This window comes from Eulemur rufifrons, chromosome 5, assembly GCF_041146395.1.
Source record: "Eulemur rufifrons isolate Redbay chromosome 5, OSU_ERuf_1, whole genome shotgun sequence".
Lineage (NCBI taxonomy): Eukaryota > Metazoa > Chordata > Mammalia > Primates > Lemuridae > Eulemur > Eulemur rufifrons.
In genome coordinates, this window is record NC_090987.1 from 32160928 (window position 1) to 32173514 (window position 12587).

General features: G+C 36.7%; 1 protein-coding gene across 1 annotated transcript in view; it reads right to left on the reverse strand.

Annotated features, from left to right (window-relative positions):
- Nucleotides 1-12587, reverse strand: part of ASXL3 (ASXL transcriptional regulator 3) — a 132740-nt gene that overhangs the window by 75957 nt on the left and 44196 nt on the right. The window contains exon 4 of the mRNA XM_069468135.1: nucleotides 3247-3368. Within this exon, the coding sequence (XP_069324236.1) occupies nucleotides 3247-3368 (122 nt within the window). The remainder of the gene's footprint in view (nucleotides 1-3246; nucleotides 3369-12587) is intronic.

Sequence of the window (12587 nt, forward strand, 5' to 3'; positions counted from 1 at the left end):
CTAACGTTTTGATGATTGGAAAGTAAAAGGAACCCAAACCTTTGGGAGCCATGAAAACATTCTATGCCAATAGTCAAGGGGCATTACAGCTTCCATACTGTCCAGCCTATAATTACACTGCAATCAACAGTGCTGTGAAGTCAAAGAATCTACTCTCTGTAGCAATATGCTTTAGGTGGGGGTAGAGTGTGGAAGGCCTCAGCCCTTGGTAATTATGTCTGGCCTATTTTGCAAGGGGTTTTGCTTTAAATTATTATTTTTCACTATACTTATGATTATTAATAAGCTGTTGAGTTTTTAGAGTTTTGATTTTGTTCATTCACTTACTTATTCCTAAGAACCTTCAGTGGCCAATGTATATACTTAGACTATTAAAAGCCCTACTTAATCAGAGTATATTTCTAATAAAATAATAATGCCTTATGTATTTGAGTGTGTGCCATTAATGTGGGCTGGTACCAAATATAAGCAGTCTATGTTCAGCAATGGTAATCTTAATAACTGTTCTATACTGCTTTCTGTATGCTATACAAAAACAATTTACACTTTACAAGTATGTAAATTCCCTTGGATAACGCCAAAAATTAATTTATCCAATTATATACTATAGATTAAAGGTGGTATTAGTTAAGAGGGTAGAATATGAAACTATGATCCTGGATTCAAATGTCATTTCCAAGATTTACTCACTGGGTGATCTTGGGCAAGTTATCTACATTTTGGGGGCCTTAGTTACTTCATTTCAAAAATGGGGTTATAAGTACATACTTCAAAGCATTTGCATGAGAATTAAATGGTATAGTGCATAGAAAATGAAGAGCAGAAGAAATACAGAAAAGGTAAATATCCGCTAATGCAATTATTTTTAGAGTCATTCAGCTGGGCCTAGGTTTGTATGATCATGACTTGTGTGTGTATACATATCCACAAAACATATATTTGCAAACACAGAACATATACAATTGGCCTCACACGTACACACACATATAAAAAATACGCTTACAAATAATTCCACATGGTCATAGCCATTCAACTATCCAAAAGAAAAGAAAGCTGCAGATTTGCTGAGGTTGCTACAATTTAAAATGCTGTATGTTCAGTCAATTGTTGAAATGCTGTCTTAAGAAATTCAGCAATTACAAGGAATCTGGGCAAAATTCTGCAAGAACAGCTTTTCTTCTAAATGTATTTCCAATATGAATTTGATTATTAATCAAACATTAGCATATCTGCTATATATTGAGCCATATTCTCCTGGTAACTAATTTGCTACTTGGTTATAAAATGAAAGTTTTAGGAAGTGAATAAATACTTCTTTCTGGACACTAAGAAACTTACAGGCCAGGTTTCTGGAAATAAGGCTTAGACCCTCAACAAGCAGGTGGCACTTCCCATGAACACAAGCTCCACAAAAACAAAAAAAACACACAAAAAAGCAGTAACTTCAAGTTGGGTCATGTTTTAGTAATCGTAAAACATGTTCAAATAATACAAAACCAAAATGAAGAAAGTAAAAAATAATGAGACATAAAAATACAGAGACTTGAGTCTTTATCTTTCCATTTATATACAGGAAAATTTCATAGTGTGCACATTTTCCAAATCACTGAACCTCAGAAGTATGAGTTTCATTTATGATCCCATTTATGTTTCTTAAATGCCACAGCTACAAGTGTCCAGTTTTGTACCTTTTGCTCTATCCTGTTTAGTATTTATTATCTACATTTTTTTTGACACCTGAACAAGGCTTTGCCCAGGTTTCCCTACCTACATCCATTTCTTAATTCATCAACTAAAAAGGAATTGTCAACAATTATTTCAGTTTTGTTCTGTGGCATCTAAAACATTACACAAAAGCAACAGTACAGAGGGAAATCCCCAAAGATTAACTGACCTATGCAGGATGAAATACTGTTATCACCTTGAATATAATACAATGAATGCAAATGCTACAATTTCAATAATTAACATGGAATAGAAAGGTAATATAATTCAGTAGAAAAGTGTTAAATTTCCTACAATTCTTTGTTGGAGGTAGAGGAGAAGGTAGGTGGAGATGTTCTAAGGCTAGAAGATTGAAAGTAAATACTAAGAAGCTTTAGTGGTTGGTGGAACTTAAAAAAAAAAAATAACTCTATTTTAGAAAACACAGTTCCTCTTTTCCTTGTTATAAACATAGCACCAGATGTCTATTCCCAGGCCTGGTAAGGGTCATCAAGGGGTGGTTGGAGGGGGTTTGTTTCAAAAGAATCAAAATGAAACACGCAAGAAGAAAGCAGTTAAACAAGGGAAAATTATGAATTCAGGGTTAAGTATGAGAGCCTTCCATTTACTGATGCAATGTTACCATCATGCAACAGCTCCATCTAACCATAATCTCTCTTCCATTTCTTCTTTGCACAATTCAGCATTTGCTGGTATAGCAGCAGTAGCTATCACTTATTTACTGTTTATTATGAGCCATTCATGCTACCATGTGCTTTCACTGTATCACCTCAGTTGATTCTCAGATCAATCCCACGTGCAAAATACTATTATATTCCATGTATTCTAGATAAGGAATGTGAGATTCAGAGTGGAGAAGTGCCTTGCCCAGAGTCACACAGTGAGTAGGAAGGATTTAAACCAGGGGCTGTCAGCACCAGAGCCCAACCTTATAACCATTACTTCCCACCAGCATCTCAGGGCAAGACCACACAGGTCAGTACTGTTTATGCGATGCTGGGAAGACACTGCAAAGCTAACTGCCATTCAGCACCAAACAACACTCAATTATGGATATCCTAGATATGAGTAAGCTACGCTTGCTATTATTCTTATTTGTAACAATGCATCTCAGTAACAAGAAAGAAATTATCATTTTTTTCACCAACAATCAGATAAACACAATAAAGATAAAAGATAAAAACCATAAAGAGAGACATGACTTTAAAAATATTGGGTTCATAGATACAGTGTGACCCAATAAATCACACACATGTGCAAAAAAATCTTAATATAAATTTATATGTGTTTGCAGGTACACGTTCTCTCTTCTATTTTACAACAAATTTCTCAGGGAAGCTTCTCTTAATTTTTAGGATAGTTGAAAATAAGTGAATGGAATAGTACGGATGTGGTTGAATTCAGGACTATCTCTATTGCTTTCTGATTGCTAGGTTTTCATTTACTTTACTTGATTAGAAGAACACAGATGACTTTAAGTAGGTAGAACTGAAAGACAAAAACCAAATGCCTCTATCTTACCTGTTTAAGAGCCTTTTTGGTGTGTTGCTGAAAGGAAGACACTAACTTGCTTTGCACGGCTGTGTTAGTAAGGCTTGAATCTCGAGTGGAAGATGCTTCGTCAGTTACCTGCTTCGAACAAACTAGAAACGGAGAGAGATAATGATATTACTAATTTGAATTCCTTTTTTTATATCCACTGTAATTACTCACTTGGAGCATTTCTCCAACTGAAAATGGATACCTAAAATAAAGCAAAATAGCACAGTAAAAAGAAGAGTATCTAGATTTGAAGAGAAAGAGTAGTCATTTAATAACTGTGGCCACAGCTCCATTTAATCTTTTTAGGCTTCCATGTCCTTACATATTAATCGATGGTAATTTCTACATCATGAAACTATTGTATGGACATAAAAATAGCATAATATCTGTCTCAAGAGTTGTAAGTCGGTAGATATTATCTGGATCTGAATATGGAGAATGGGCAATGCACAGTATTCTGAAGAAACAATCTAAATTAATGAAATTGTTTTAAATCTATCCAGCCTCACAAGTATTATGATTCTTCTATTTAACAGCCCTCCCTCTATAGCATGAAGGACCCACTGGGACATGTTTATCTTCTCCTCTGGGGCTGAGTCACATAGCATGGAGAAGGAAAAACGAAATCTGAGATGCTTGTTGCCAACTCAACACAATTATTTTCAAGAAAATGGTGCTCTCCACAGATTACAATATAATCTGCCCATCTTTATCAGAGTCAGGTTTTCCTATTGTCTATTCTATACAAGACATTTTACTCAAAAAGGCTGCTTTTTAGGGGAATCAATGTCTCACTAACTTGGGTGACCAAGGAGAGCCCACAGATAATTTCTGCTCTGCGAAACCCACGTTGGAGCTAGAACCCTGCCTTCAGTTCTCCTCAAACTAACAGACTTCTGAGTCCTCATTTGAGTCCTCTTCAAACGGAAAGGCTTTAACACTGAAGCGGTTTGGGCAGGAGCACAGATGTAGGCCCTTTTCTGTGTACTCCAGGAGAGGAGTTATCTGGAAAATCAGAGTGAGGAAGTACTATGATTAGCGGCAGAATGGAGGCATATGTCAAAAGCATGAGGCAAGAGGAAGCTGGATGGAAGAAAATAACTCAAGAACATATTGTAAGGGCTCAAAACATGACTTTTTAAGGGGATCAAGGTTAACCCTAATTCAAGAAATTTTTTTTGGTGATTGTAACTCGGGAGGATTCTGACCTGAATTTGAAAGGAAAGGAGAGGGGTTAAAATTATTGCAGTCAAAAACGGATGCATCCGCACAGCACTGAAAACACTCAGGTTGCTTTCGATAGGCTCCAGCGTATCTTGCCTAGAAATGAACATGTGGCTCATGAGAGAGAATTTTGGGGAAAAAAGAGTTAATCAATTTTTGTTTTAATATAGAAAGTAATCAGAAAGCCCCATGAACAAGTCAAGGAAAATAAAATAATTGCTAGTTATTAATACCAGGCACTTCCCATATGTGGCCTCATTTAATCCTTGCAGCTTTCTTGCAAGATAAAAAGGTATTGTCTCCCTATTGGAGGGAGAAAACTAGAGCTCAGAAAGGCTAAATAACTAGCACGTGGTCACACAGCCAATGAAACTGCAGAGCTGGGATCTAAGGCCAGCCCAGTCTGGTTCCAGAGACCATGATTCTTCCACTTAAAATATTTGGCCTCAAAAATCAAGATCTGACGCAGAAAATTCTATTTCTACAGAAGCCTAATTTAGTTGCATCATGGTGGAGATACTAAAACAAGAAGTTAATGGGGTGGGGGAGGACAAGTCACTCGGCCCCTGACACGACAAAAAATTGAGAATTGTAAGTGAGAATGATACACCCAGGAAATATTACTGTCTAAGCAGCAAAAAGATTTGCAGATGAATATAGTGAGAGAGGTTTTGAATTAAAGATCAGGTGACTTTTTTTTTTTACTTGATACAATTTGACATTTTTCCCTTGAGTCAGTCTAACTGTTCTAGTTAAGAAATATTTTATAACATTGCTTGCATAAACTATGTTTCCTAGGCTTCTCCCCTTGAAACCATCACTAAAGTAATTTGTAACACTTCACCAAAGCTTACTTACCAAGAAATATTAGAAATAATAATCAGTTTATGTTCTAAAGATAAATCTGTTGTGTATACTGACTATACACATGGCCTTTTCGATGTTCTGCAGTCCCTATGAAGTGTGACAAACTTGGGAGGTGACAGAAAGGTGGCGGGTGGGACATACGATCCCCAACTGAACAGACCTAATGTAAGCCCAGCCAAAGTCAAGTGTGCCTTAGCAAACATGTTTTACTACTTTCACATTCTTAGGGTGGCATTTCCGCCTATAAAATTGGAAACTTACTGATGCGTTAGGTTAAAAGGAGACTCAAACATAGTCCACGGATATTAGGGAATTTATGGAAAACATGAGAATGCTTCTGCATACTGGACATCTAAATTCAAATGCACTACCAATTCGCTTAGAAAATGCTATCATTCATAAGTCTTTCAAAGGCAAACTTCAACACAGCAGGATTAAACGATAACAAATTCTGACCCAGTGGATACATCATTGAAGCCTGGCATCCCTTTTATTTTCTGATTGCTACAAGAAGCATTACACAATCAGCTGTCCTTCCTGAAGATAACAGCTATTTAGCTCACTATTCTCTATTGCTATTTCTCTCTGACCTAGGAAACCATCAGATATTGGGATACCTATCAGTATCAGCATACATGCTGTATATTTTGGTTTATTGCACGGTGTTGATAAAGATTCACATGCGTTCACATATGTTGTTGTTTCCAAAAGAAACATTCTGTTCCATTTAGAGCTCAGAACTTCAGAGGGAGGACAGGACAACAGAGTTGAAACAGCATTAAGGAATACTATGAAGTTCATTCTCAGAATGATTCACCTTCGTTTACGCAAATTAATTTGTTTAATCTTCGACTCCAATCTAGACCCAAGTAATGCATCATGAGTAACCCTGTATTAGGTAGTCATTTTTCTCCATGATCTCTCTGGAACTTGGTCCTGATGCTTACTTCTCTCTAGATAAACCATTTGCACTTATTATTTACTTCTGCTACAATAACTATAGAACCTTAAAGAAAATCAAATGTAATAGGAAATAAAATATATAAGCAATTGCTCCTTTGGAATTGAAAGCATTATTTTTAAGGAAAAAAAAATCAAGGAAGGAAAAAAAATCATCCACAGGCTCTAAGCAGTGTGCCTATACACAGTTTTTAAGTACTGACAAATATGGACCTTTTCTATGGGATGTGATTTGCTTTTATTCAGTCTTTTTCCACGCATACGACATACAGACGGCTGAATCTAAAAACAGGCACTCACTGCACAGTTGAATTGTGCAAGTTCATGCAGATTCATATTCTAACAAAACCAACATTTTTGCTTTTACTTATTCTTGAAGCTTTCTTAATAGATGTAATAAATAAATAATGAAGGGCTCATTTTAAACAGTTGCCTGAATACTTATCTAAGGGACTGAGTTTGTCCTCTGAAACACAAGCCCAAGAAAAATTAATGCTAAAGAAAGGATCAGGTTAAATCCCCTGCATGTAAAATTACAACAGGAGCCAAGAAACTGAAGAAATTAGGACAGATGTTTTATCCAATAAATATCAAACACTGACATGCAGCTTAGAAAGTGATATCTTCTTGGCATTCAGAACAAAATGGGAGCTGTTTTTTCTAAGTGTGCACTGGCATGATCACAATACTTATGCCAGAACTTTATACCTCGAAATCCCACTAGAGAGTCTGCCCTTTTCAGAAGTGGACACACTGAAAATGAGGAAACAAAAATGAGATGACTAGTTCTCCCTAGAACTTTTATTGTTCAACATTTGTTTAAAAAAAGAAAAAGGTGTCAAAGTGCTATTTCTGTCTATATTTTGCTTGCCTGTCAAAATTGGGCAAACCAAAAACATAGGGAGAAGCTAATCTGGGGGTTTTAAATCTGCCTCTCATCTACTTCTACTCTCACTCACGCCCGCATATGTCTCCTTCAAACTATTCTATTTAGAAGATCTGGGAGCAAAGGGAAGTGGAAGAGTGTAGGTAACCATGAGACAGCCTTGAAGGCCAGAAAACTGGTGACTGTGTTCCAGCAAAACTGTGGATTCCAGTCTCTCAGTGTCTCCAAGTTTTCTTTCTCCTCCTTTTTATTTACTATTCAACTTGAAAACACTGCTGAACTAGAAAATGTAGGTTAGAGCTTATGTTTTTAAAGTTGAGTGTTAGAGAGAAGATATGGGTGGTATTCCCTCCTAATCGAATTACTAATCCACTGGCAGGTACACAAGGGGACACCCACAATTCTGGACACCCACAATTCTAACTTTCACCTATTACCTAAGATACAAGGAAAGATACAAGATACAAGAAATCAGAATGCAAACATGGTCTGTCTCTGTTTCTAGTCTCACATCTTACTTGCCTCCTCAACTCCCACCTTCCCTGATCCAGCCAATCTCGAGGCCCCTCAGTGTTTCCTGAACACATCCGCTTGCTGTGTGTGTTGCACCTGCTCTCACTGTCCCTCCTCCTTCAAATATCCTTCCCTATCACTCTGTCTGGCAAACTCATCTTGGCAGACCAAACATTAAACAGATTCCCCCAAAGCTTCCCTGACTGTCCCAGTCTCTGAGGCAGACTTTATGCTCCCCTATCTAGGCTTCCTTGGAACATATGTGAATTTATGACGGTCCCTGCCATTCTGGCGCTTGCGTCTGCCTCAGCTGCCACTGGCTCAGGAACTAACTCTGGGACTGACCGACATGCAAAGATGGGGACAGAGCAGTCACTCTATAAATGTTTATTACTTTTAATGAAAATCCAATTCAAAAATTTAGTTTATCTAAGGAATTTTTGAAGTTAACTTTCAATTCTGATTTTTAATAAGAATTCATGAAAGCAGAATTCAGCCAAGCTGCTTTTTTCTTTACATGGAAAAGCATGTCTAAAAATGAATTGTTTTAAATTTGAAAAAAGAAGCCTTCATAAATTATTTTTTCAATTATTCTAAGGTCAATGAGGGAAAAATATGAAAACCAAACCACAGACCTTCCTATGCAAGTCGGTGGGAAGTTGCGTGACCTGCCACTAATTGCAGATGTATTTCCCTTTGCTGGCCTTACTCATTGCCTTATTTTAAGAGGAAAAGTCACAGTTTTATGGTTTTTCATGGGAAATAAAACTAAAATTTAAAAGTCAAAATTAGAAATCACAATGCTTACATAAAAATGGCAGAAGCTGTGTGGGTGCAGAACCACAACACAAACTAGGATCCGTACATTACACAGTCGCTGCAACACAGGTATTTTGTACTATTAATTGCCGTGTGTCCCACTGAGCTACCCAATAAGTAGCAAGCTCTCCGACAAAACTGGAGTTCCAAAGTCTAATAAAAACAAGGAGGGGAGTATCCGTTGGCCAATTTCATTTATATCAGCTCTCCCTCCAAACATTCCCTTTCAACTTTCTGAACAATCAAACTAGATGCTCTCAAATCACAACAGATATCTGTATGCATGAGCCTGACATATACTACAAGCTTAAAAAAGTTTTTATGAATAAAAAATTTAAATCAAAGAATACATTTTTGTATATTAAGAATAAAACTGTGGTCCCCTGTTAGAATGCAACAACATTTTAAAAGAGGTTTGGGTCTTCGAATAAGCTTATCTGCTTATTTATCAATCATTCACTCAGTCACACAACCTTTACTGAGCACTTTTCTTCACACCAATCACTGTATAAGAGTCAGGGGGGAAAACAGTAAACAGGATCCAAGACCTAATTTTGAGGCCATAGGACTTAAAAAAATTTTTTTTTCAAAGAACAATGGTATAGAACCATTAATTATACCTAGGGAAAACCATGCCTAGAAAACTTAACGACTAAAACTTATCAACTAATATTTGTTTTGAAAGATCAATAATAATTTCAAAGTAGCTCCAAATGGCAAATAATCAAAAAAGCTTAATGTTTGGATAGTAACGTGCTTTACGCGCAGTACTTACATTTGAAATTGTGTATATTAGATATTCTGAATATATCCAGCAATAAAATGCATGCCAAAAATTGAAAATAAAAAAAGACTTAAAGAAATACAGAGAAACCCTTCTAACCCCAATTAAATCTTTCCTGGACTCCATTTCTTTCAGGAAAAAATAAAAATATAATTCTTTAATCCTTTTTGAATTCTGCCAAAGGAGAGCTGCCCTCTTTAAAAACATTCCTTGTGCCACGATAGGTATGGATATTTGGGTTTAAGCAAATTTCCTTATTGCATTAAAACATTCCAACAATATGAGATGCCAAGAAAAGCCAGTCATTAAATAGAGCAGTATTAGCAATAAAATAATGGAAGTAGGCTTTTTTTCCCTAAGAAACCTTCATAGAACAAGGAATTAAACATTATAAGTACTGACCCTCTTGATAATATTTAGAATAATATCTTCTATGAATAAAATACACCTAGTACAACTGAAATATTTACTCTATTTTATAACCTGCTTCATTAGCTGAAGTCTTCTTATTCAGAAGAGGTTTCCAAAAAAAAAAAAAAAAAAAAGCATAAAATGAACCAAGAGGAATGGTGCATCAGATAATAATTTGTAAGAACATGTTTTTACAAGATGGAATCATGCTGGACACCTTAATAATTTTGGGGGGTGACATAAGATGCTGCAAATGATGTTCACCTGGCACAGAACTGGATATACCACAACTTCATTATGATGTCTACAAGTGGTTCACACACACACTTTGGTTTGCACTAGATAGGACACTTAAGCTCCATAGGTAACTAGGAAGAACATTTTTACACACTGAAGATGTACCTAAAGGAATCCCTCCACTAGTACTCAATTTTCTAGCCAGGCCGATTTAGTTACATTAATATCTCTAGATATCCATAAAACATCTCTTCAAACACAGAGGAGAAGAGAGAAAACTCAAACCAATAATAAATATATTTAGCAGGAAAAGCATATCCTATAGTTGCCAACCTTTAACCACCAACCTCCTTCTACCATAGAACCCATAAGGATTTCTCTCTCAGAGTGGTGGAGAGTAATAACGCTCTGTGCTGCTTGTGTGGGGGAGAAAACATTAAAGCCTGTTTATTTTACACTGGCATAACACCTGTGATCTCCCATGCTGCATCAGGTTCCTGAAACAGCCGCAGAGAAATAAAGCAATCAACCTAGAAAATGAGAAATAGAAAAAAAGTGGACAGGAAGGATATCAGCAAGAGGTTGGCATGGGTCAAGGGTAAGTGTTTCTCTCATGGGCATCCTTACTAATTACTTTATACTTCAACATATAAAATATTAACTCCAGTATAAAACAAAGGGGAGTTAGGTTGGATACCCAGGTGGCTGTTTGAGAAATGGTTACACACTGTCACTTTAAAGACAAAAGAGAGAGTGGATTATCTGGCATCGATGAAAAAGCACTTTCCCTTTAAGAACATGGGTGCTTTGTTCATATGTACAATCATAGATTAAATAAATTAAACAGAAAATTGGCTAGTTAAGATGAGTAATTGGGGGCATACCTTTAATTTTGTTTTTATTTGAGAGGAAGTTTGTTTTTACTGTGAGATCCTACTCTCTTCCCAATCTTCATCTCTGTATTATGAAATATTTCACTCATAACAGAAGGAAAGAGGAGAAAGTACACTTAAATGGGTCATTTTATCTGCACTTAAAACTTTTTTTTCCTTCATATCTCTGCACTCTCAAAGCTGGCCAAAATCCATTTATACAAGAACAAAGTTCACAGTTCAAGGAGAAATATGTAAGAAAGAGAGGTCCCTAATGGATAAAAGAAATGAAAAGTAGTACCAATAAGTAATGTTTGAGTTTGGATAAGTCATTTGGAGAAGACGAAGGGGTAACCAGCTGTTCCCCATCATCAAAGAGGGGAAAAAATGAGGAAACAGTTTAATTAAAAGCACAAAAGATTTCAACAAAAGGAAAAGATTCTTCACTATAAAGGTTATCAAAAACATAGAGGGACAAATATAAGGCTGACTGTGAGATTTCTATTCCTCTGGACATCTATTTTAGTAGCAGAATTACATCTTACTGAATTGACTTGTTTAAGTAAAACACTGACATGAGATGCTACCCAGGACTGCATGATCATTTGAAAGCCCTTTTACTTCTCGTGAACTGTGTACTCTGTGGGTTGGGATGAAAGAAGGAAGAATGAGAAAGAGTGGGAAGAGGAAGTTTTATATCCTGCCAATGGTCATTTCTGACTGTGAAGAGTATTTATTCTCTTTCCTTTGCATTTTCTTCCATGTGTAACTAAAACAACATAATTTCACATACTTAAGTTTCTCTAGGCCACCAACATAGAGCAGGTGTCTCCACGAGCTAACAAAGCTGTTGACTAAAATGTGAAGATGTTGGATGACAGACAAATTGGCTTAACCCCCCAAAATCAGGGGACCTGGTAGAGACACTGAAGGAGTTACCTTCCCTCACCTGCAAGATTCTTAGGAATGGCTGCCAGGTAGAAGTTGGTCATGCCATGTTGTCTTCCTCCATGAACGCTCTGAAGCTTATCAACACCTTCCTATCCCTCCACCTCCTGAATATGAAGATGCAGATACATACGATCCTATGGAAAATCATACTAGAACATTCACAGCCAAGCTCCTGAAAAATCTCCAGCAAAACAAGACCGGTAATACCATGAGGAAGGAGACACCAAGGTGGTGGGCAACATCTTCAAAAGTTACTAAAAACACTCCCTTCGCAACTCCACCATCACCCTCATTTTCCTCTCCCTTCCCCTTGTATAAAATTGCCTGATAAATTGTCAGTGTGACCACTCCCCGTGGTGCCTGAACCTTTATTAGTATACTCCTCACTTTCTCCACAAAGCTCCTCATATCTCTGCATAATTAATGTCTTCATCGAGATCCTATCCACACACTTCAGGCCACCTTAAAGTACTTTCCACGTTTGATAAAAGAACCCTCAAACTGTGGCCTCTGAGCCAGGGAAAACAAAGAGGGAGCTGAATAATGTTTCATTAAGTTAACATAACTCTGCCAAGAATCACACAATCAGAAACCCACTTATAAAACTGGCCATAAAGAATAATGAAAAAGGACCATATAAAATTCTTCAAATGTTGGAATCATTATTTACTCTGGGATCTAAGGTCTAAAACATAGGACACATGTTCTCTTTATATTTTTTTTTTTTTCCTCAACACAGACTTTTAAAATACTAATTCCCTTGCCAGAGAGCTGCTTCCTCCCTGAAAACCATTAG